This window comes from Falco rusticolus, chromosome 9 (genome assembly GCF_015220075.1).
Source record: "Falco rusticolus isolate bFalRus1 chromosome 9, bFalRus1.pri, whole genome shotgun sequence".
Lineage (NCBI taxonomy): Eukaryota > Metazoa > Chordata > Aves > Falconiformes > Falconidae > Falco > Falco rusticolus.
The window spans coordinates 26,791,174-26,816,243 of NC_051195.1; the positions used below are offsets into that span (position 1 = coordinate 26,791,174).

General features: G+C 40.3%; 1 protein-coding gene across 10 annotated transcripts in view; it reads right to left on the reverse strand.

Moving 5' to 3' along the window:
* The window catches only part of EXOC6 (exocyst complex component 6), a 96,232-nt gene extending 71,886 nt beyond the window's left edge, over nt 1-24,346 (reverse strand). For 2 of the 10 annotated variants that reach the window (XM_037399021.1, XM_037399020.1), the window contains exons 1-5: nt 24,136-24,344; nt 3,475-3,646; nt 2,136-2,183; nt 1,919-2,009; nt 969-1,014 (exon numbers count right to left, since the gene is read on the reverse strand). In XM_037399021.1, the coding sequence (XP_037254918.1) occupies nt 969-1,014; nt 1,919-2,009; nt 2,136-2,183; nt 3,475-3,646; nt 24,136-24,257 (479 nt within the window). In that variant the 5' untranslated portion in view covers nt 24,258-24,344. Of the gene's footprint in view, nt 1-968; nt 1,015-1,918; nt 2,010-2,135; nt 2,184-3,474; nt 3,647-20,751; nt 20,923-21,895; nt 22,027-24,135 lie in introns of those variants that run through there. The other 8 variants (XM_037399023.1, XM_037399022.1, XM_037399028.1 and 5 more) reach the window with 7 other exon arrangements.
* Between the last annotated feature and the right edge of the window lie 724 nt (nt 24,347-25,070).

The following is a 25,070-nucleotide window of genomic DNA, read 5'->3' on the forward strand; positions in this document are numbered from 1 at the left end:
CAGGTGCACAAAGAGGCAATGACAATGATCACAAATCCAGCAAGGGAAGACACGGAGCAATTGGTGTGACTGAGGCTGTACGAAAAGAAGGCACGGATGAAGGTGGTAATGATGCTGTAGAAATCATGAAGAAGAAAACACCAGCAGTGGTGCTCCTGGGGTGGGCATGCACAAGGTGCAAGGGAGTAGCAGCAGCCCCAGTGGGATAGGATTAACAGCTACAGAGGGCAGGGGCAGCCAAGCTTCCATGGAGAGAGAACTGGGGATACTGGGGTTACAGCAGCAGTGTGTGGCTCTCTGAGAAGATGGAAACTGAAGACACAACAGAAGAAGGAGCAACTGGTCACACATCAGTTAGAAACTATTCTTCTAACAATTTATTTTTAATTATGGTTTTATTTTTTTTTAACAAGTCCAGCTGTCACAAAGGGGAAAAAAAACAAACCACAAAATATTTTCTGCACTTCATTCTCATAGTTCCATTTGAACAAAAGATTAGACCTATCTGGTATCTCTATGCTAAAGAAAGTTATCTGGAGTGAAATGTCCTTTTTTCTTGAAAAATGAATTTGATTTAAATACATGATGATAGATTAATTAGGTATTAATGTATTCTGAAAGACCTTTACTCCCTAAGGATCTTATTCTTGCTCCTTAAACTTTTTCAAGTATTAAAAAAAATATACTCTCCTTGGCATTTTATAATCATAATTTCACTGCATGTCATGTTTATTTACGTAAACATTATTTTTCATGGCAATCACTAAGCTCCTAAAACTCTGTATATTTAATATAACATTTGTTCACTTGTGGTTACAGTCTTGAAACACAGACAAGGTATTATGAAAAGAAGACTACACGTACCAAGCTACAGGACTTAGAATACTTACCTGTTTACATCTGTGTTTGCTATTCCATCCATTTACTTACAAATGTTGTATTTTACTCATAGAAATAAGTTCACTCACCTTTTTACATTCATCTGTTCTTTCAGTTTGCTGTACATTTCCAGCACTGCATAAAAACAAGCAGATTAAGCCATGGATCTTATTGCAGTTTTAGTTAATGAAAGAGGAAAATATATACTGCAAAGGACAAAACAAATGATAGAAAAGGATATGCTAATTTTACCTTATTTAATTCCTACTGCAACATAAATGTAATAAACTAGCAAAAAAATGTTCCAGAATGCAGCTAAGAAAAAAAAGAACTGAACTCTTACAGCTTTTAAATAAAAAAGAATGAAGATGAAACAAAACAGTAGACAGCATATATATCAAGCATATGCATTAACTTACTACATACCATAACTTTATCTGCATTACCAGTCTATGACCTGTCTCCATTAAATGGCAACAGTACCACCTACTGTACCCATAACAAGTCAACAAGACTTTACAAAGAAGTCTCAAATCGTTTTACACCAATATCACAAATAGAATAAAACCCTTGTAGAGCTTTGTGCAATCCTCCAACATTACCTTTCTGAAACATCATTTAGAGCCCTTATATTTTATTAAATAAACACCTGTAATGACACAGAGCTGTAAGTACTACATCAAAACAGAATCATTAGTATTTTCACTAGAATTCAAACAGTTAAAACCACGTTCTTAAGCAACAAAGTCATTAGTTTTCATATTAAAAATATTACAACATTTAAAGCTGTAGGTGGCTACATTGTTTGCATCACTTGCATCTGTCTCGCTGCCTGCTCCCAAGGTGTCATAATTGCTCTACGTCAAATATTGTGAAAGACATGGAACCTACATGTTGACAACTTTGTAAAACCCATTACTTTTTTTGTTAAGCTGGATATTACAGGACCACAACTTAAAAAATAAAATTATTTTCCATTTTGGCTGTTGTGACTTACTTTTTTCATTTGCTATCATATTTAGCTATAGGTCACGCTCACCTGGAAGACACAACCGTAGTTTTTCCACAACTGTTGTAATATTCCGTTGCTGAACTCTACATCGGATGATTTCCTCTGTCTGGGCTATCACCTTAGAGATTAAATAAAAAAAAAAAAAAAAAAAAAAAAGGAAAGAAATTCACAATTAGATTATGCAAAAAAATTTAATTTGCTACAAATACTCATAATGCCCATATAGGAAGCATCATTTTCTCACCTCTTTCCCAGCATCCTGAAGCCTTCGGTTGGTATCAGTAACTTGGACCTTAAAAATAATTTCACCTTTGTTAGACAAATATGCATATATTGCCCTGATGTGACTGCTCACCCTTGTAATCAGATCATGCTTCATGAGAAACTTAGAACAAAGAAATGCAAATTCAAATTAACTCTACAGCTTGAACTTGAACTTTTGATCGCAAAGGGCTTTTGTTAACTTCAATTACTTATGACAGTTCTTTCTAACAGATTCTGTGGCAAACTTCTCAAATTTACTTGGGATTTTTGAACTTTCCTTGTTTCTGTAGGTCTGTCAAACAATTCAAATCATTGACCCAATTGACCACTGGTCCCTTTTTGATAACCTCAATGAGCTCTATGGGCCATTCATTGTCTGTAAGAAATGGTGATTGCATTTTATGGTAATTAAACATTCATACTTTGCTGAATGCAAACACTGGGTGGTTGATTAACATCAAACGTGGAAATCTCCAAACCACAGCAACATTTTAATGCTGCAGGTGCAGGCAAAGCTCGACCTCAGATTTTCCCACATAGTAAGTGACTCATTAGGTCATCATAATAAGGAAGCACATTCTAGTTTATTAAAAATCTCATTAATTTCTGAACAAAGATGCTCAATGACCTCATTGACGCTGTATTTGGTCTCTTGTTATCTGAATATCCTTTATATAATGCTCTTCTAATCATAACCTCTGATGAACTATGCTCATTCTGTCTGGTGTGCATATTTTGCTCTCAAAAGTGTAAAGAGAGCTAAAAGGGACAGATCTCATAATTCAATATTCTGCATTCTGATTTGGAAGTAAAACTTAGTTCTCATTTCTAATGAAAACTACTAATTCCACCTACTCTCCTACTCATTACAAGGTTAAGAAAATTTATTTTTCATGCATAATTCTAATATTTTTATTTTTCTAATCAAGATTTTAGAATTTTCTAAGGTCTGACATATAAACACATGATTAGAAAAAGACCTATGAAAGAAATAATGGGTTTACCATTTATTGTTCTTTACCTTATGTGAAAGCCTTTAAAAAGGGGAAAATAATTTCGGTAACATTTTCTGAAAGCGTACATTTTAAAAAAAATCAGAATTAGACATAATAAAATATTCAGCTTTGTAAATGTAAATTACTGGATAAAGCAACACAGCTCCAATCACAAATCATAAATAATCCACTTTCAAAAAACTGTTGCAAACATCAGAGTGTATGGATAATCACTCAACTCTTAGTCTTCAGTAGAAGAGTCAAGATCCTTCTTTTAAATTCAAAGACAATGATACATGAAACTCTGAAAAACTAGTTCCTTACCTTTAATTTTTCTGCATCAGCCCTAACTTTAAGAAGTTCTGTAATAGCATCCACAAAGCCCTGATGGTGAAAATTGCACATCTTTTCTATCTCCCTGTCATGGTTACGTATGCAGGCATCTAGTTTTTCCATAAACCTCTGATGTGCATTTGGTTGGTCATCATACACAGACCTGTTTAAATACAAATAAGAAAATCAAAGTTTACTTTTTCCCCCAGTTAAAAACAGTACGTAAGGATTTTTATTGAAATCTACTTCTTAAAAACAAAAGCACACAAACTTGATGTTACAGTGGCATCATTTGTGATCCACTCCACCAAAATCAGCATTAAAAGAAAGAGATGGCGCAAAACTGAGAACTGAACCCAGCCCTTATGGCATTAATCCAGGTGCTTAACCAGTTACATCATGGTTGACCTGAGTCTCACTGGTCTGTTATTTATGCCCTAATGCTCAAATATGGGTACAAAAGAATTGGTTTCTCTGACTACCTCAAATAGCATGGATCACTTTTCCATCAAATTCCACTCTTTGCTAAATATAAAGAAGTGCAAACATACAAACTTGCTTTTCTGGTATTCCTAACACCAGAGTTATCTCACTAAATCAGGGTAAGGTGCTTCCAGCCAGAATGACCAGAGCACTGTGCTGGACCCCTGGCAGAAGGCAATCCCACTGCTCCCTGCTGCCGCCTGCCTGGCTGAACATCACCCAAACCAAAACCATGACACGCACATGCCTAAAGCTGCTGCCTCTATAGGACCTAACTTTCAGGAATGGCTAAAATCAGGTCTTTTGGTTTATTTTACTAACTGTTTGAATAGTACACCTATAAACCTCAAGCAGGAAACATGACTCCTGGAGAAATCACGGGCGTAGCTTGCTGAGCTGTGTCACACACAGAAAGCTGCATGGAAAAACGCTCAAGTGTGAGGGTGAGCAACGGAGAGAGAGGGCAATTTACAAGCCTTAGACTTTAGCAGAGGAAGCAAGAAAAGAGGTATTACAGAGAACTGTACCAGGAACAATGGTACGAAGTCTCCCAAGAAAGGTAAGGCACAGGCAGTTCCAAATAATTTGACATAGCAACAACAGCAAAGACAGGTGATTTTTGAGGCAGCTTTTCAGATGGAATGAGTGGCAATACAAGGCCAACAGCATGCTGGCCTGTTATCAGAAACAGCGTGGCCAGCAGGGCCAGGGCAGCCATTGCCCACTGTACTGGGCACTGGTGAGGCCGCACCCCGAGCCCTGTGTTCAGTTTGGGCCCCTCGCTACAAGACAGACATTGAGGGGCTGGGGCGGGGGCTGGGGCACGAGCAGCGGCCGAGGGGGCTGGGGCTGTTCAGCCTGGGGAGGGGGCGGCTCGGGGGGGCTTATCGCTCCCTGCAGCTGCCTGACAGGGGCTGTAGGCAGGGGGGGTCGGGCCCTGCCCCCAGGGAACAAGCGACAGGACAAGAGGGAACAGCCTCAAGCTGCACCAGGGGAGGTTTGGATTGGATAGGAGGAAAAATTTCTTCACTGGAAGGGTGGTGAAGAACAGGCTGCCCAGGGAGGTGGTGGAATCACCATCCCTGGAAGCGTTCAACAAACACGTAGATACGATGCTTAGAGGCATGGTTAAGTGATGGACTTGGCAGTCCTGGGTCAACAGTTGGACTTGATGTTAAAGGTCTTTTCCAATCCAAATGATTCTATGACATAGTCACACAGACAAACACGCCTGTACTGCAGACTACAAGTGTTCAATAAGGTCAGGAGATCAAAAACCTGTTTGGTTTTTTAGCCTCTAATTTCCTTTCATAATTACAAAGTTTTCTCCAGAAATCTGTAAGGAGAAGCTGCTTTAAAAAAATAAAAAATATATATATAAAAAAAAAATCTTAAGTTGGGTAGGAGGGGAAAGAAGCTTAACTTCCAATGCTCTCAGTGTTGCTTGCAGAAGTACAGTCTTAAGTTCAACACTTGGGCAACAGGGAGTCAAAGTCTCTAAAACTCTTGAGTGGAGAGAGAGTACTTCATTCCCAGTCTTCTCAGAGAAGTATGACTTCCCATATTCTTCAAGATCCTCTTTTCTAACCAAACAGCTGTGCTCTGCCAAGATCTGGGGTCATCAGCACCCGTTCAACAAGCCTATAGCTGAGTGTCTGACAAGAACTTGACCTTCCAAGGAAGAAAAGGGTATAGAAGAGATTGAAAGGGCTCTTGTAACTAGATTCTTCATCCTTTTTGAGTTCTTTTTCCCTTTGACAATACTCAGAGAAGCAACAAATCAGAGAAATGAGAAAGATAGTAAGCTGTCCTACACGCCAAAAGAAGCGAGCCAATTCCTGATTGCCTGCTTGCTATCGGTATTTTCTCAGGGAAAAATCTATTCAATAAAATATTGCTAGAATATCCTCCTTTCACTTATAGGAAAATAAGGCTAGGGTACTGAAAGGCAGGCTCTTTTCTCCAAAGTGCACCAGGTAAAAAAAAATCTAAGATTGTTGACCCATGAAGTAGTTCACAAAAGGAAAAACACCCCTCACCCTTTCCACCATCACAGCTCGAAATAACACCTGGAAGGAGCAAATGTGTGACAGTCAGCTTTTCCTCCTAAAGGTTCCTGTCAGACGGCCTGGAAAAGACCCCTCAAGGCTGCCCAGGATGACTGAGGTTTAAACCTCAGAGCTGTGGTGGAAGATCATGAGTGACCCAAACCTGCCAGTGGGATACACCTACACACAAAACCTGGTGCTGGATGGATGGAAAAGCAGCAAACTGGCCTGGGAAGAAAGAAAGGTGCAAGACACACAGTCAGCACTGAGTGAGCTCTCATTAGGCAACCTAATGTTCTGCATCTGAAGGCACAGGGGGAAGCGTGTAAACCGTACCACTGTTACCTGTAAAGAAATGGGGAAGGGATGATAAAAAGGTTCAACAACTGATGTTGCAGTGTTCCAAAATACACAGTGCAAGCCAGTTACAGAAGTGCTGCTCTGTCTCTGTAAGAGTCCACTACAAGGTGGACAGAGGGACACCCATCTGTTTCCAGAGTACTGTTCCTGGCAACAAATAAAAACATTAGGAGGACCAGAAGCATCAGATACTGCCTTCACAGATACTGGGCATGCATGAGCTGCCTCTGAATGGGCTGGACTCACCATCTATTCTGCATTGGATGCTAAGCAAAACCAGAAGAAAAGTTCAATTTATAACTGCTTCCTTCAGCCTTTTATTTAAGGGTGGAAGAAGTCTCCAAGTTTAGGTCTCCTTCCAATGCTTTCAAAGGGAAGTGAGAGAGAAGTATCATTATCACAAAGACAAGAGACTTCAATCTATCACTGTGTACTTATAACGGAGTTGTGCAACGTAACCATAAGTGAAAAAAGTAGTAAAGCACAGTAGACCAAATATACCTAAAATGAGAACAAGACTGTAAAAAGATGGTACAAGAGGAACTCCATACCTGAGTTTGTACCACCAAACTTTCTTTGGTGGTAGCAATGCAACATCTTTTTGCGCTTAATTATAGCCTGACGATTTTGGCATATCCACTAGCTGCAGTTCAGTATAGCTGTCTTGATACCTTTCTATCAATTTCAGATCTGCTAACACTGGCAAACATGCTATTAAAATACCAAGGAAAATAATTCGAGATCAGGAGATCTCTCTTTAAAATGTTATCAAACAATTCCAGACAACACAGCCAGAAATTCTGGAAGCACATAAGATATAGCATAGGCAAGACAGGACTCACTGTTACAAAAATCAGTATTTACTATTTTTTTCTCAATATGAAAGCTAATTATACTTCAGTCTAATGATAATTTATGCAATACTGATTGATAATTCTCAGGGGTATTATCACAATATTTAATTCAAAATCATACAGAGAATAAATGTTTAACACTGGAGGGGGAAGAAATCAATACTGCACACATCCCCACACACTGCCTTAACCACAGAATTACCCTACCTTATTAAAATAATAGTTACTATTTTATGTGCTATGTTGTACTGTTTTCTGCAGGGATACTAATAAAATGGTGATCTGTCATCTAAAACAGTATTCTGATAGAGCTCCTTAAGATGCACCAGTAGTATAAATTTCAAATTAATTACATATGTAGACAGCTCCATCTTGTGGGAACAGTAACAAATCAACCCTCTTCAGCACACTCGTGAAAAAACTCCTGAGACAGAACTGCTTACCTTTAAAGAAATATATCATCACAGTATTTAAAAGAAATTCACAGTTTGTATCACAACTCTCTGATCTAGGTGAGAAGTAAGATGATTAATTAAGTTTACTAACTTCCTCAAGGTGCTGTACTCTTAGGACACTATACACGTGCTATTTCAGAGGCTTTAGAAGGCAGCCTGACCTAAAGCACTAGCCTTTTTGCAAGTGTATTCAGAAGACCCATGCCACCTCTGGCCATGGACAGAAATTAAACTTACTTTCAAAACTGCAAACAAAACTGAGGCCATGCATGCCCCATCTACCCGTTACGGAACATCACACATAGTACAGTATGGTTTATTTCTGATACTGAAGCTCATTTTCCATAGATGTATTTCAAAGATTACTTACACTTATCTAAATAAAGTAATTGCCAGTTTTGAATAATTGTCTGAAGGTGTACATTTCAACAGATTATGGCACTGCAAGCAATCCTGACAGCAATTCTACACTTTTCAGAGTTAAACTATCAGGCAGACAAATCCCCAATATTATTATACTGTGGAGAGAGAGGTGGAATCCTGAAAGCATCCTATAGCTAATTCTTTTAAATTACAAGACAAAAGTAACAGAATTTACAATACACACACACATACACAGAGTTCTGCTGGGAAAACAGTAAGGAAGTGGTAACCCTTCCAGATGCATTTCTTCAGATGACGACTACTGCATGCAATTATACCTACCCTAAAAATCTCTCTCTCACTTCCAGTTGCTACACATACATCAGTGGGAAGTGTCATAAAAAGGGGCAAACATGCCTAGGCTATCAAGAGAAATTTTACTTGTGTAATATATAGTTCTTTCTATTTTTGTTTACACTTATACACGTCTGAATGAAGAGCCCCAAGATCCTCTTCAGCTTTACCAACTCCTAAAGTGGACATTGGTGGTCTGAAATACAGTGCAGACCTGAACTGAGCCAAACTGAAAAAAGTGATCAGTTTGTCTTGCAATTGCTTTCAACTTGTGATCTAAACAACTATAGGAACCTATAGACTACTAGTGATTGATTCACACCATGAAACTCTGAAAAGCAAGCTTTTCTGCAGGATGAGTCTTCGGGGTAGGGTGGGGGGGCAATTAGAGAAAAAAAAAAGAAGAAGATAAAATTGCTGATGTTGGAGACAGAAGTTTGTACTTGATTTTGGCACAAAGAGAGACCATTAACTTGAGTGACTTGTTAGACAACAGTACTGTGAATCAGTGACAGGGCAGGTACTATTTTCATTCCTAATTAATGGGGCAAGCAGGGCACCCATAAAAAGCACAAGCAGAGCTGAAGGATTTTTTGGTGATGTGTAGCAGGCTATTTGTCTGTATGTCCCAGAAATCTGTATATAGACAGAGACTTTTTTTTTTTCTGACTCACCCCAACAACTGGACAGTATGAGTCATATTAATGCCACTCTAGATAAATACCAGATAGTGCAGAAAGTATTCGAAAGAGGAAAAAAAAATTAAGTAGGAATAGTCAGAAACAGCTTAACGTAAAGCAGAAAGATGTCTCAGTCGCTAACTTAGTTTTATTGTAATAGGAATATTTTTACCTTGATCTTGTCTTACCAGCTGGGCTGAAGGGAGAAAGACAAGCATAAACAGATTTTAATTCAGATCTCAATAAAAAATGAAGGAGAATTTTCAGATATGCAACCATTTTCTAATTGAAGAGAATCTAACAAGGTTACTTTATACCATAAAAAAAAAAAAACAACTAATTTTTTTATTTTGAAAACTGAAACACAATGTGAAAAGTAAGCACTTAATAGGTCTTACTGACAGTTTTGTGTTTACATGTAAAAGTCTATCAAAGCACCAGAGGGCACCATCCTATGCACAAAAATACCAGCTGCTGAGTAAGCAAAAAGGCTAATCTCCAGAGAGCTAAAATTCAGCGAAGAATCATAAAACCTAACCTGCCATGAATTCAACCTGACCCTTCACAAAATAGTAATTTAAAAAAAAATCAATTATCCTCAAATCGTCTGAGATGACAACTCCGTACATATGCTTTATCACTCTAAGCCACAAACTTCACAAACAGTTACAGCACTGCTTCAAAAATATATTTCTGCTATCATTTCATATAAATATTTTCTGGGCACGCAACCAGGATACACGACATTAAATGCCTGAGTGCAAATGGGATTAAGAAAGGATCTGCATTTCACTAAGGAGGGAAATAAAAAGTTACAGTCCAAAAAAAATCATAAAGCCCAAAAATTAATTTAATACATTGACCAGACTACCGGAAAGGTAGCCAAAGGATGTGCATATAGACGAGTAAGTATAAAAGGAGAGGAGCCTAAAAATACTTTTTGAGAGTTCAGTAAATACCCCAAATTTGTTTTTCCCCTCCTCATCTCCAGTCTTCAACATCTATGTTACCTTCCCACTCGGAAATGAGAATAATCAGAACCCTGAACACAATTTCCACTGTAAGCTACTTGGTGGGAGTTTAGCATGGAAAAGCGAATTGCAAGAGTAATGAAAATGAAAACTGAAGTAATTTTGTCCCTTGTATCTATGGTAATAGCTGTAATTTTTCAAAGGTAAGCAGAACTACTCATGTACTCAGGCTTCAGGCAAAAACTTGAAGAGCCTATTTTATTAAAATTAAAAGCTCCATACTTTCCTAAGAAAATAACGATGCTGAAGATAATATGAATTCTTGGTTGGGGATAAATAACTGGCAATTAAAAATCATTACTAAAATGGTCTCTTAGATAACAAAAAAAATAATATTTAACAACCCTTTTTTGGGTTTTAAAAAATTCTATTATTTCTTGAAGGTTTTGGGGGTTGCTTTTGTGTATGTGTGTTTGTTTTTATAAATGGGCAACAATTCAATTTTTAATTGCAACCCATATTCAGGAGAAACATCTCCGAGCTTATGGAGCATTACTGTTAAGTTTTAGAGTGAACAATTTTTTTCCTATTAATCATTTATAATAATAGGTTCTAACAGCAGCAAAGACTCTTAAAACAGATCATGTATTTTAAAAATAGTAAAAAAAAACCCCATGTCAGAAAACAGAGAAAAATATCAACCTCTTTACCGGACAAAGTAGCTCCTCACTAGTGACTTGCCCCCTTCCACCATTTTCACACATCCCCAACACATCCTGTTCTGTCCCATTCCTAGGATGAATTGCAGGTTCCCAACCCCTGCCCACATTGCCACAAAATCTTTTATTTCCTGATTACACAAGACATATGAAGCAATTAAAAACTTTTTGTATACATTCCTTTCACGATACTGATAATCACTTAGTAAGTGCCAATCAGTTACATCTCCATGAATGCTGTGATGATGATGGGAATTACACATATCTGCACAATAGTTGTATAAGTTTGACACGGAACGTAAGCCTGACCATGCAACTTCTGAGTTCCAAAGGATGCAAGAGAAAAAGATTCATTTGCAGAGCCTCAGATTCAGCATTGGGGGGAGGGGGGCGGGGCGCAGAAATAAATTTCACTGATCACTTTGATGAAACAAAGTCACAAAATAAAGAAACTTAGACATACAGTTTTTATTCCATTTTTCAAAGTAATACTTAAAACACACACACAAATAAACCAACTCTCAAAATGAAGGAACTATGCTTGTGGAAAATCATGTTTTTAGAATTTATATCCTGCTACCAAAGCCAATTTTGTACCGAGGCTAGAAATGCTTTCAACTAGCTCCCATATACATGCTGTAAGAAGTGGCCCGGTAGATGTTCGCCCTCTCCCTCCATTTCTGATTTGATTGGGTGTAGGGGGTGGTGGGAAAGAGATATTAAAAAAAGTTATAAAATGAAATAATATTTAAAATTCAAATTTGCACAATGAAGTTCAGTGGGACCAATGCAAGCACAAAACACTGACCATGCAAATTAGATTCTGCCCTTAAAACAGACCTGTCATTGTGACTATAACCATGGCATTCCTAAGCACGATACTGTATCACACACTCCATTTAAACTGCATTTTCACAGGAAACACTGCAGAAACTTCCTTTGTCCTACAATATACAAAGATATTTTCTGTTTACACAAACTGCAAACTTTGTAAGGTTTTTTCCATGGAGTAATTTTATATAGGTTGCTGCATACACCCTAAAAAGCTTTATAAAATAATATCCAGGTGTTTCCTGTAATTCAACTGGAGTTATGGTAATAAGCACATTTCTTAAAACCTAAGCAGCCTTTCTATGCCAGGCTACCTAGGGTCCAGTTCTGCCATCCTTATTCATAATTACATCTTACCGCTCTATTTAAAAGATCGTATTACATGCCAGAACAATGTAGAACTCAAGCTATGCCCTCATCAGAGAAAAGATTTTATTAATCTTAGTTTAGCTGTTATGCTTTGCTTGCCTGGTTTTCCTGGATGTGCAATTTCTGTGAATTGTTCTCACTAATAGTATCCTGTTTCTATGAGCAGGAAAGGGCTGAGTACAGTTTGTTAGTTAACATTACTTCCTATAAGTAGGGCCCATATTCTGTAGTAGCAGCACTACAGCAGTCATTGTTCATGCTGGATAAGCAATGGATCACGCTGATGGCTGTTAATGGACATCCTCTGCAGCGAAACATGAACTGATAATCAGCAAACCCAGATTTGCAATAGACTTCCTCCTTCCTGTTTTTGCACTGCTGACCAAGGAGATGCCTCTTCCTGCTAAGCCTTTGTGCGACTTACTGATGTATGAAGCAAGAAACTGAAAAACAAGTGCTGCGCTACTCTTTTTTTTTTTTTTTTAATCAAATTTTGTGTTGTAATAGTAGATTTAAAGAAAAAAACCACAAAAAAAGAAAATGCCAGCTTCATTCACTTTGGTATTAGCTATTGCCATGTAACAAAAGATCGAGTTTGACCATTTGTTTCATATACCTAAACAATACAGTGAAACCTATGTTATTTCATAGAAAATAAAATAAGAAACTGAACTCCATATAGCAATATTCTCATCTTCCCTTAATTTTCACAGACTATAACACAAATTGTTCCATTTTAGGAGCAATGGATTCATCTATAAATGAAATTGTGAGCTTCTGAAGTTCTTTTTAAAGATTTGATCAGATTTCTGTTACACATGTCCCAGTCATGGGACACTATTACACATAATACTACTTTGCCATCTAGTACAACCTATAGCTAATATGTCTTCTTCATCTGCGGCACTTTAGACATAATCCTCAAGATAAATACATACCAATTGTTTCAGTAGAGCCTTCACGAGACATACAAAATAGAACACACAATAGAATGGACACAAATGTCTAAGTTGCTTATTTCAATAAGCTTTGAATACACCACTACACAGATGTAAATGTGTTCTTTTAGAAATCAAGAAGTTCCAGATTAAATGAAATATCCAATAACAAAAAAGTTTCAAAACCAGCTGGATTAAGAATGTATTATATTACAACACAGATCAAACCAGATAATTATTTGATGTGTCACATTCCTCTGCAAACATATTGTTAACGTTTGTTAACACTGTGAGCTTGCATAGGCTATATAATACATACAGATCAACAGTCTGTACTATTCATCCTTTGCACATGCACATCTTCCAGGATCACTGAAGAAAATGAAAGATTTTTTTAAAAAAGTCTGTTTTTAATTCAAAAGCCCAACCAAAACTAACTCACAATGTTTCTGCCTGCTAGGAAGCAGCCAACAGTGTTGAAGCAACTGACTTCCACTAGTCTTTGTTACCTTACTCCAGTCCTCTACCTGCTCAATAAACAGACTACACGGCAGAAAATCCGTTCATGCCCGAGAGAATATCTGTTCATGCACCCCACAGAAACTCCGCATTTCAAGAGGCGGCAGCATGCATTGTCTTCCTAATTAGGAGTTTCCTAAGTTTATGAAACAAAACAGAGCAAACATACAGTATAAAAAAGTATTAACTATGTTACTTTTATGCTGAAATTAACTAAAACCAAAACCCAAAATAAAACATTGCCTCGCTGAAATCAGTGGGGTGGAGATCCTTCAAAGTTACTCTGCACATAAGGAAGTGGGCAAATTGTGAAAGTCCCAGTGAAAGCTGCTACCAACACAAACATCTAAATGTCTGTAACAGAAAGGAGAGCGGAGGATATTAAAATTGAAGTACACAATACTTGAAAGTTTAAACACTTCTTTCTTAAGTTGAAATGCCTCAAAATTATCCCCCTAGGTAAACATACTACAGTATATGCATTATTAATTGTGTATTACTCTGCTTCATAGGAGAATTGCAAGTTACACTGCAGTTTTGCAAGCAAATTACTTCCTCTGAAGACAGTGGAAATCCAACTCACAGTATTAGGGCTGAACGCCTTTCTCATGCTCTGGCAAAACAAACAAAAAAAAGGTCCCAGCCCTCTCTGCAGGTCTCTAGTGCACAACTGTTCAAAGACATCTTTTAATTCCTCTCTGTCAAACCCCAAATCCTTCCATCAAGGCTCATGCACTCTAAAACCTGCTTCTTTCCTTCTTAGTACCTCTGTCAGTGATTAAGCTCCCTACTAGTTTGGTATTACTGGCAAAGGTTGAGGTACAGGAAGGGCTTCAGCCAGGCTCCAGGAGAGATCATTAAATCCTTCCTGCATAGAACAGTTTGTCAGGCATACAAGTAATTCCTTAGTAGGCACTGACAAGATGAGGAAGAGACGCATTGTTGAACACACTTTAAGCTGAACATTAAATCGAACATGTGGTGACAGGGATTAGGTTTGAGCATTTCCAGCATCGCCAAATAATAGCCAGAAAGACTGGCAACAGCTGGATTTTACAACTAGCCATAGCAAGCCCTTCAGTAAGATAAAATCTGATGCGATTACTTGATGCTGATGCAAAGCTAGGTTGATGTTTTTGAACAAGTTAGTACTTAATAGTTTACTACAACCCATAGAAATAGTATCCTATTCCTAGCATTATCTGAGAAGCATTATTTAAGAAATATCAATCCTCATAGATTTTTATGAGCTTGTTTTAGTAGTATAATACATAAAATGCAACATGACAAAACTTGCTGAACTGCAGTTGCTGTAATTTCAGCCTTGTATGTGCAAACGCTCTAGCACTTACAGGTCAGAAACAGGCTTATATTTAATTCAATTCTGCTAAGGCTCCCCAGGTAGACATCTGTATTGAGGAAACTGCCAAGTCTCAGAGCAATGGCTCAGCAATGCACACAGAAAGATAGAGTACAGAATATGCTGTTAGCTTCACCAAAAAATCTGCAAGAAACAAAGCACCCATGTGACTGGCATTTGTGAAGGATGTAAAATTATGCATATGGCAGGTCCAAAATCTGGGTCAACAGACACTAAATAAAATCAGCTTGAGGAATAAGTTGATGAAGAAACAACATGAATAACAATAACGATTGGCCTTCCTGAATTTAACTGATGTAACAGTGAACAGCCATTCATATGATGAGAAGGCTAAATTTAGATGACACACAATAATACAAACTGCATGAACCACGTATCAAGTACACTATTCTGGATCTCTCGGCAGATGATCTCTATTTTAAAAGCTTTACTGTATTTTGAAATATGTTTCCTAAACACGGGAACAATTTCAAGCTCTTTGGTAATGCTTGCGAAACTGGAGAGAACTATTTCAGAAGTATTATTCATATAGGTTACTAGTTAGGTTAAACCTTCACTTGGCAGTTGCCCATTTGGAATACACAGCAAGAACTGAGTCAGAAGCTGATGCATGAATACTTAAAAAGATCAAGATAACCTGATTTGCAGACATGTATTTCATGACAAACTTAATCAGCATTGAACCTAAAGATTTTTTTGCACAACAGAAAAATGCAGTGCAGGTATCGTTACCCACAAACAGTTTCAGGCTTTCTAAAAAGTTGAGTACTATGTTGAAACTTGCAGCAATGGAAGCAAATCCTCACCTTCTTCTAAAATATTTCTGCCACCAACAGCAGATCTGCCTGAATTATCAGGCTAGCTTACAGAAAAATCAGAACTGCAGTTCTGTCGCTGAATATATAAATACCAGATTAATCAGCCTACAACACGCACTCTTCTTACACTGTTTTGAGTCTATGTAATGGAGTAGCGATAAAAAAAATATTGCTTTTTTATAGCAATATACATGGTGATAGACCTGCTCACATAGACAGTTGCTTTATCTGACTGCTGCCTTTCAACTTAAACACTCAGGATATCATCAGATCCTGCACCAAGTAACAAAATGTGCAACTGACACTACAAGCCAGCAGGTCATTCTCCTTACTCTATAGCAACCCAGTTGCAAAATGGGAGTTAGCTATTACAGTAAAGGTAAACCAATAAATAAATATACATCAAAGTACACTCCGCGACCTGATCCAAAAAAAGACCACAGCTAACACACACAGAATTTCTAGTTCCTCTGGGCTACTTTGTAACTTCAGTTTGAAAAGGAACAAAGAATGAACACATCAATTTGAAAACTGAGCAGGGCTTAAAGACAGACCACTGATGGAGATAAAAAACAGTATACTGATTTTCAAACCATAAAAAAAGCCTACAATACTGTAAAACATTATCATACTATTTGAAATTGAAATACATGATCAAACTATTTCAGTTTTGACTCAAAGCATCAGCTGATGATCTCAGACTCTTCTTACATTTGCTCTATATTTAAAAGATTAAACTATAGAGAAAAAGGTGAGTTACTGGCTCACAGTCCAAAACCAAAATAATGAAAACACAGAAAAATGCCTTTAGACAACCATACCTGACAAGTAAGACCACAGTGCAAAAAATGAGGGCAACCACACTTTGTCATTGGATAACCACATCACAAATCCTCACAGCCCATTGGCAAGTGCTCAGAAAAAATACTTCCCAGCCTGTGACTGTGTTAACACTGTACTGTCTTCCCACTTCTAGAGAAGTCTGCCTGTGCTACTGCTTAGTAACCATTCTGTTAAAGATACAGATTCATACAACTAAATCATACCTGCTTGTAATAATAATGTATGCTTTCAGTAAAACAAGTTACACTGAGGTTTCAGAGCATCCCATCATACTCCAAAGGGTATTTGTTCATTTGGCTTTGGACAGACCCCCCTCAAATGAGTATTTCCAAAATACAAATTATAGCCCCCAGTCCGGGCAAAACACCTGCAATTGCAAAGTGTACCACAACTCAAGCAGCAGAGATTCTCACTCTGTATTTCTGCCTCCAAATTTTCTTAGAAACTTTGATCGGGAAAGGACAAAACAGTCTTGCCTGGACCACTATTGCTACCTTCACTTCCTTGATTTGGTCCTCTAACGATGCCTTACTGAAGCGTGCCTTTTACTTTCAGCTTTTCTAGAACACAAGGACAGAAGTTCAGGATGAACAGTTATCAATCACTTCTAACACTTCATCCATACACATTTATAAGGCTCACAACAAATACACATCCTACCTCCAAACTCTATTCAACCTACAAAAGCAGCACCATGCAGAGGTGATTTTGCTTTGCAGCCGGGTGGCTCAGTGCAGCTTTTACCAGTGCAATGCAGTCCTAGGTCAGTGGAAGGTCATCGCAGCATACTGCGGCATCAGACAGAAACTCATCAACCTAACATCTCTTGGCGGTGTGATTCCCGTAGCCAGAGACAACATGCCAGTGACATGTCTTCATAGGAAACCCTCTAATAACTCTGCAAAGAAGTTTCATGGCCAGCAGAACTTCCAGCAACCTAGAAGGGGCTCTGACATCTACCAGGCAACAGCTCGGTGATGGCAGATCTCAGGAGCAGAGGAAGAGAGGTTGTCTCAAAGCATTTTTACACTGACTGTCAAGGAGCACTTTCTGAGCTCCGATTGTGGATCAAAGCCACAGAGTACATCCCACTTACAGATACATCAATAGACATAGCACCTCCTCATCGACTTCACCTTAGCTACAAAATTGCCATCATAGATTCCCTTATAATTTTTAAATTTTATTTTAGTTTTGTATTAGTTGTTTAGTCAACTGATTGTGGACATGGAGGTACTCCTCTGACAGGCAGTGCATGGGGATCACAGAACACTGCAAACTCAATGTGCAGCTCACGAGATGAAGTGCTCAGAAAAATTCTACCATATGCTTATGCAATACATTGCCAAGCTAGAGCTTAAGAATTAATTAATTTTTTAAAATGGGCTTTGAAATATTACACATTACCACAAGGTCAAAGAGACTCATAAGTATAGGATATCAGGATGCTGGCAGAACAGAGTCTTCTACACCGTTGAGCTCCACTTTGACCTATTTCAACCAACATAGCTAACCAGCAGGCAAGGTCAATTATTTTCTTCTGAATATAATTTATCTTATTAATTACCCTGGCATGTCTGACAGAGTATTTAAGAAGTATGGAAAACACTCTTAAAAAATGATTCTTGGAATTTTATTAATAGGTATTTCTGTGGAGTTCAGTGAGGGCCTGGAAGTTTCTTGTTGTTAACTTTTTAATGTGTTTATCTTTTTTTTGAGAGCGAGAGAAGGATATGGACATTGACTTTCTTTTTTGTCTTTTTCCTTTATAAATATTAGAAATGCACTGACAACTCTCCCTGGTTTTGCAAAGCCCAACAGTATGTATATGACATGAATTGTAAGATATTAACACGTTATATAAAAAGGTGAGAGTGATGAGCTTTTAACAAGTGTTGTCATTAATCTCATTTAGTTAGCCATTAAAGCTAGAAAGATGTTGATAAAAGCTTCACAGAGTCTGCTGAAAAAGTCAGTCCTGGTCTGTTTTATACACAGTCTGCCTATTTAATGAAAGTTATGTTATACAGTTGATTTAAGTCTTATTTATAACAATTCAGTGTGTGTCACTAAACTTAGAAATGCAGGTTAAATACCAGAAATTTCAAGTCAATAAATTCATCCACTTAAAATTTAAAAAGAAAATTAATAAAATAAAATACAAATTAATCAAATACAATCTCTTCGTTTTATATTTCTTGAGATGCAGAGCAATCTTTAGGAGCTAACTTATGCTCCTAAATAGTTAATAAGCCCAACTGTACTAGCTGTACTTTCATTCCTCCTATGAAGAACCTGCATTTCACATTCCTATACATGGATGGATCTCAGCCCTAGAAAATCACCTGCAGGGTCAGTCTGTATGTTGTTCCTTATCTGTAAGTTACACACAAAAACATTATGTGTCAAAATATGCTATTAATTTTTATATCATAAGCACAAGTGATGCTGCTCTTCTAGCAGCATAGGAAACAACACCCTGGCAGAGACAGCTATACCAAACTTGCAAACAAAACACTAAAGAAAAACAAGACCAGAAACTTGTTTCCATGGAATCTACACATGGCCCACAAAAAAATTACACTTTGTGAAGCATGGATGCATTAGGAAGATATTAAGATCTTGATATGAACAATTAAGGATAAGTCAGATCTTGCATATCCTACGATCTTCAGCATTTAGCGTTACCTCATGCTACTTATCCAAACTGCTCACTTTGAGCCCCTTCTTTTGTTCTGCTGTTTAAGTACATTAAGTTGGTACTTCATTTCATGTCACAATGCTATATTCTCCCAGCATTACAGACCATATATTACAAAAACATTCCATCTCACGTAATGAAATGAATGCAATTTCAGTCATTACATGAGAAAACTGGCATCAATGTCTTCTACGACTGGAAATCGATGGATCACTTTATGTTGTAGCCTTATGCAACTGTACATAGAATTACTCATTTAATTTCTTTGATTTATTATATTGTTTAGCACGTAAAACCTAAATCTCATGCAGAAAATAATGTTCCATTTCACATTTATGCTTTTGTTCACTGAAACAAGTCTTGAAATTAGATGTGGGATTTTAGACTTTTCAGTTTCACACAGCAATTCACAAATTTTAACATACATAGATGAAGAGATTGCTACAATTTTGATTTTAAACACTGCTGTTCTTGTAAAATAGCAGCATATTTCTGTGATGTTGGCCGGACTTCTTTCAAGACACTCAGCCAGGTGTAACCATTTTTTAGCCTCATTTTTTGATTTGTAAATGAATACTAGAGGTTAAATCAGACCAACATGCACCTCTTTTCTAAAAATTCTGAAGGTCAGCAATGCAAAACTCCCCTTCTACAAAGTCAGTATAATAACAAAATTGGTAAGACAGATGAGATACTAACAGGAAAAGAAAGGACAGGAACACGCAAGGAAATTAAAAAACTAAACGTTCATATTTATACAAATTTTGACACATTTTAATGTTTAATATGGCTAAGAGATTCATATTGTCCCTTCCCCCTTTTACATCCCTCCCTCATCATTTGTGGTTCCTAAACATGCTGCCTTCTACTGTGCAGCCTGATCTCTGCAAGCCCTTAACGTAGGTTCCTCTGATATAAGCTCTATACTGGAGATGGTAGCAAGATTTCAATTCTATTTAATATTTTGTTGCTAAGTTTTTTTGTTTTGGTGTGCTTTCTGCAGACATCAGCTTCAACCTGCCTGGGCTTGTTAGCTGAAACATGGCTAAACTGCCTTCAGGGACAACTCAAGTCTGAAACCATCTCTGCTACTCTCTCTCAGCCCGAGATCACAAACTCTCACAGGTGAAGCATCTTGTGATGCTCAGCTTCCACACCTAACACTGTATTCCCAATACCAGCTGTGTTTAAGGAACAGGAAGGGGAGATCAGAACGCAGTTTGCTCTGGGCTGGCCCCCAAGATCAGGCTGACCCAACAAGCAGCCCCTGGGTGATGTCTGCGCCACCCCACCACATTGAAGACTGATTAGCCCAGCCTCGCAGAAATGCCCAGACTGATACTTCCCACACAGCCCTCAGCACTGGAGGCCTGCTGCAGAGATACACAGACAACCACAAAATCATTCGCTGCAAAATCCAAAGGGACTCATTTCACGTGCAATGTACATTTCTCTTCCATCAGTTCTGGCACTGGGTTCCCCATCTGCACACGCCGCGTTCGTCCTTTCCCAGCCCTACCCGCGTTCTCCAGCAGGCACCATCCCCTCTGCAGGGAAAGCCAGCAGCGCCATGGTGCTCACCTCTTCGAATCATGCTGCCACACAAACCGCCTTTTCCAGTTGCCTGCATGCAGGCTCTCCACATCTTCCCAAAAAGATAACGTGCAAATTCACAGTCTGTACTTCTTCCACTTCTCTCAGAGATCTCTAATCAGGGAAGCACCAGCACAGCTCCAGGTTGAAGATGCCCATTCCCCCTGCACCTCCGCCATGACCCAGCCCCTCCAGGCCCTGTACTTCCCTCCCCAGCACCTTCCTTGCCAACAGGAGAGGTTAAATAAAACCTTTTCTTCAACGTGCAGGCTACGCCATTTGGCGGTATACGGAATTGGAGGGAAAAGAACAAAAAATAAACAAAACCCATTGAAGTCATGGCATTTCAGAAGCGCTCTGCACACATCTCCTGAAGGAACCCGGCAGAGGCAGGAGGTTCCGGCTGCACAGAGAGGAGCCCCGCAGGCACGGATGAGAACACCCACCCGCTGCACGCTGTCGGTCCCGTTCTCGGCGCTGACCCGGGGGTGCCGGCACAACCCCGGGAAATGCCCCGTGCCCAAGCGCGGGGCAGGAGCCTCCCCCGTTCGGGCGCCGGAGAGGCCGGCGCCGGGTTACGTCAGGGGCCCCCCACCCGGCCGCCCCCGGCGGGCCCAGACCCGGCGCCCCGTGTCGAGGCCCCGCTCCGGCCCACCGCGCCCACCCCCGCCGGAAGGCGGGCAGCGCTCCGCTTCCCCGGCAGACGATGACAGAGGAAGGCCAGCCCGGGCTCTGGCGCACGGCCGCAGCAACCGTCGGCCCTGTCAGCGCCGCCGGCCCGCGCATGACAGCCGCCCGCGGCCGCGCCGGTACCGCTCCCCGCCCGCCCGCCCGCCCGCACCGCACCGCGCCGCGGCGGCACCTTCTCCCTCCAGCACCTCAGGGGGGCCGGGGCGCGGCGCCCCCGCAGGGCCCGGGGCCGGAGGCAGCGGCCGGGTCTCCGCTGTGAGCCCCGAGGGCTGCGCATCCCCTCCGGGCCCGGAGCGGCCTCTCCCGCCGGAGCGGCCCCGCGGTGTCTCTGGGGAGGAGCTGTCAGAAAGCGCGGCCGGGCCAGGCCGGGCCGGGGCTCCCCGGGCTGGCGGGGCGGGAACCCCCACTCGCCGTCGGCGCCGCGGCCCTCGCCACCCCTCACCTCAGGGTGGGTCCCACGCAGGCCGTGTCGGTGCTCTCGATCTCTTGCAGGATCCGATCATGCTCGGGGAGACTCTCCGCCATCTTGGAGGGGAGGGACCCGGCGGCCGCGCCGCTGCGAGAGGCGCCGGGGAGGGACCAGGGGCGGAGGCGGCCGCGGAGCCGGGCTGCGGGCAGCGCTGGGGAGGGCAGGGCTGGGGAGGGCTTACCGTCGCCGAGGGGGGCGGGCGGCCGGGGCTGGGGCGAGGAGGAGCAGGTCGCACCGGGTCCCGCCCGCCCGGTTCGCCCCAGCTCGCCGGTGCCCTGAGGCCCCTGTCAGGGGCAGGGCTGCTCTGGGGGATCCCGGCAAAGCTCCTCCATCCCCCGGGCACCTCCGGGCGCTGATGTCCCCTGGAGATCGCGGGCAGCTAGCCCTGCCAGGGGGCACCCGCGCAGCGCCCTGTAACGGAAGCGGGACACCCACCCCCCGGCCCGGCCCCGCTGCGGACGGGCGGGCTGCCCTTCCCGCCGCCCGCTGCACCGCGCTGCAGGGACGCCTTGAAGGCTTATAGGGTCAAAACTGACCTTTTCCTCTAGCCTACTTCTGTTTTGTTTCTTGAGGTGTTTTTTAAAAAAAGATCATTGGCTTTGCGTTTACCTGCTGCCGCTCCCGTACACGCGCGCCGTGCCAGTCCCAGCAGGGGGGCGGCGGCGGCGGCGGCACCGGCCCCTGAGGCGAAAGCTCTGCGGGAGCTTCTGCGTTTGGGTTAGGTCACCGGCTTCTCGCCTTCCTTTCTTTATGTGACAGAAATCTGGGGGTCGGGTAGAACCACCAAGAAGTGCACCTTTTTGTGCACTGGCTTGCCGTGTTACTAGAAACTGACATGTTGCTTCCCAGTGCCCTTGAGAATGTGTACTTCATTTTTCAATGAAGGAGCAATAGCCCATTTTCTATTTAAATTATACACTTTGTGGTTTGTGGCCAAAGATGAGCTAGTCCTTGGGTTTTGCATGCTCAGGAGACAGGATACACCTGCTTTCTGGGCAAAGTTATCTGTCCACAAGTGGGAAACCAACATGAAAGAAACAGGCCTCAAGTGTAAAACTTCAGGTGATGTATGGCTGCTTCTCCAGTGAGGAACTGACAGCAGCTTACAACTGCGAATACATCAAAGTCTATAGACACCAGCCAGCTACGATCGCTTGGCACCCTTCCAGTTACTGTAATCAAATTCATCGGCTCCGCTACCCTGGTGCAACTACACCTGGACGCTAGTTAATAAATGGCACTGCAGACTGCGTACACCTTGCCTGCGCTTGTGGTTTTATAATATTCAGTGCTGATTCAGATGAATTTATTGATGGCACCTACTAAATCAACAAGGATTATTCCAAATATTCCAAATGCAGACAAATGCCTGCAAAGTGATAATAGGAAAAATCCTACAGGCTACTGCTGCAGTAGTATTTTCTTCAAGAAATCACTCAAATGCAGTAACAATCTTCCCATGTTCCTTTTTTTTTTTTTTTTTTTTCCCATCAGCAAATTACTGATGTAATAGATTGATACATACATTTTCACGGTAAATTAAGTTTTCTTTCTTTAGCCTAATAGTCACTGCAACCTGACACCCACGGTGCCAGGCAGGCTATTTTTAAAACTCTTCTACAGATACTGACAATATACTTAGACACATAGTATATTTTATGCATTACTTTTTTGTAGGAATGAATATGCAGAGGAAGGTTTTTTCACTTGCACTTTTACCATTGAACAGTTTGCATAAGCTGCAAATCAAAAAAAATACTAAAATCTTCAGGTATTTAGGAATATCAACAGTAAAACAAGTACTTGTGTCTTTAGTGATTAAAAAAAGCTGCATTTATTAAAAATTTAAGAATAAGAAGCAATGAATTCTTTAAAAATGTAGCTGTTAACTTCAAACTAAAACCACAGCTACACAAAAGAGCAAGTTTCCCCTTGTTTTCATATTTAAAAGTAATTTCTTCCTTCACAGAGAATCTGCAGCCAGCCTTCAGTAAACAGATAGCTTTGTCCTGGTTAAAAAGAAAGAGCTGAGTAGGTGACCTTGGTTTGTATTTTTCATTTAGGACCAATCACATTGAAATTAAGTTCAACTTTCCTGTGGATTTCAAGGTCAGGAAAACAAAGTTTCTAATATATTGGGCTGACCGAAAGAACAGCTATAGAATGGAACAAACCCATCATAAACTATATAATATTATGTAAAAGATGCATACCTTAGGGTGGTTCCAAGAGGCAGCTCAAAGGACTGGACCTCAGCAAGGGCATTTTCATATATCTGATCTTTGTTTTCTTCTAGATACAATTCTGACAGATTTGACTTGCTTTTCCTTGCCATAGATTAGCATAAAATTAGTCTCACTTTAGGAGACGACTTTCATTCTCATTATGATCGTTGACTAAGCGACTCCGTTGTCAGCAAAACCAGGCATGAAAAAACAGATCCTGCGCTAACCTCGTGACTCCTGAGGACTTTGTGTCCAAGAATGGTGCACAGCTGCTGCTTTCCTGTCTCTGCTGGTAACATTTGTCTCGTATGCAGTACCCAGGCCTGCACAATCTTTTGTGTGTGTGTGTGTTAGATTTATTTATCTCAACATGAAATTTACTACCAAAATAATGTTTTGACATCCTGGAAATAGTTCACCAGTAATAAATATTACCCCTGAAATTTAGCCAGTTTGAAAACACAATTTTAAAGTAATTTCAGACACTAGATATTAATGCTCAATATTTCTGTTAAGTTTTATGAGATTAATCTTTTTTTTTTAATAGTGCTTTTTTCCTTTTGCTGTGTAAAAAGCCTGCACACAACAAGAAATTAGCTGGGTTTATGAAGCGGGTTTATGGCCCTTGCAAAGCAAACTGGAAAAGCAGAGAAACTTTTATGTTCTCATCTTTTTCCTTTTTGGCATTTGTATAATAACAGAGTGCAAAAAAATGCTCTGCAATAACTGTGATTTTTATATGAGTGTGCAATAAACAAAACTAATTCATTACCTGCATGGAAGAAAAATAAAATGGATAAACTACAAAGCTAAGAGCAGTGCTGCTGTCAAGTCGTCATTATGATGATGGCAAAGAAAATACTTTGCACAACTGCCGCCAATTGCTTTAATTTCAGGTAATTATTTCAAACTTAAGACTGGAG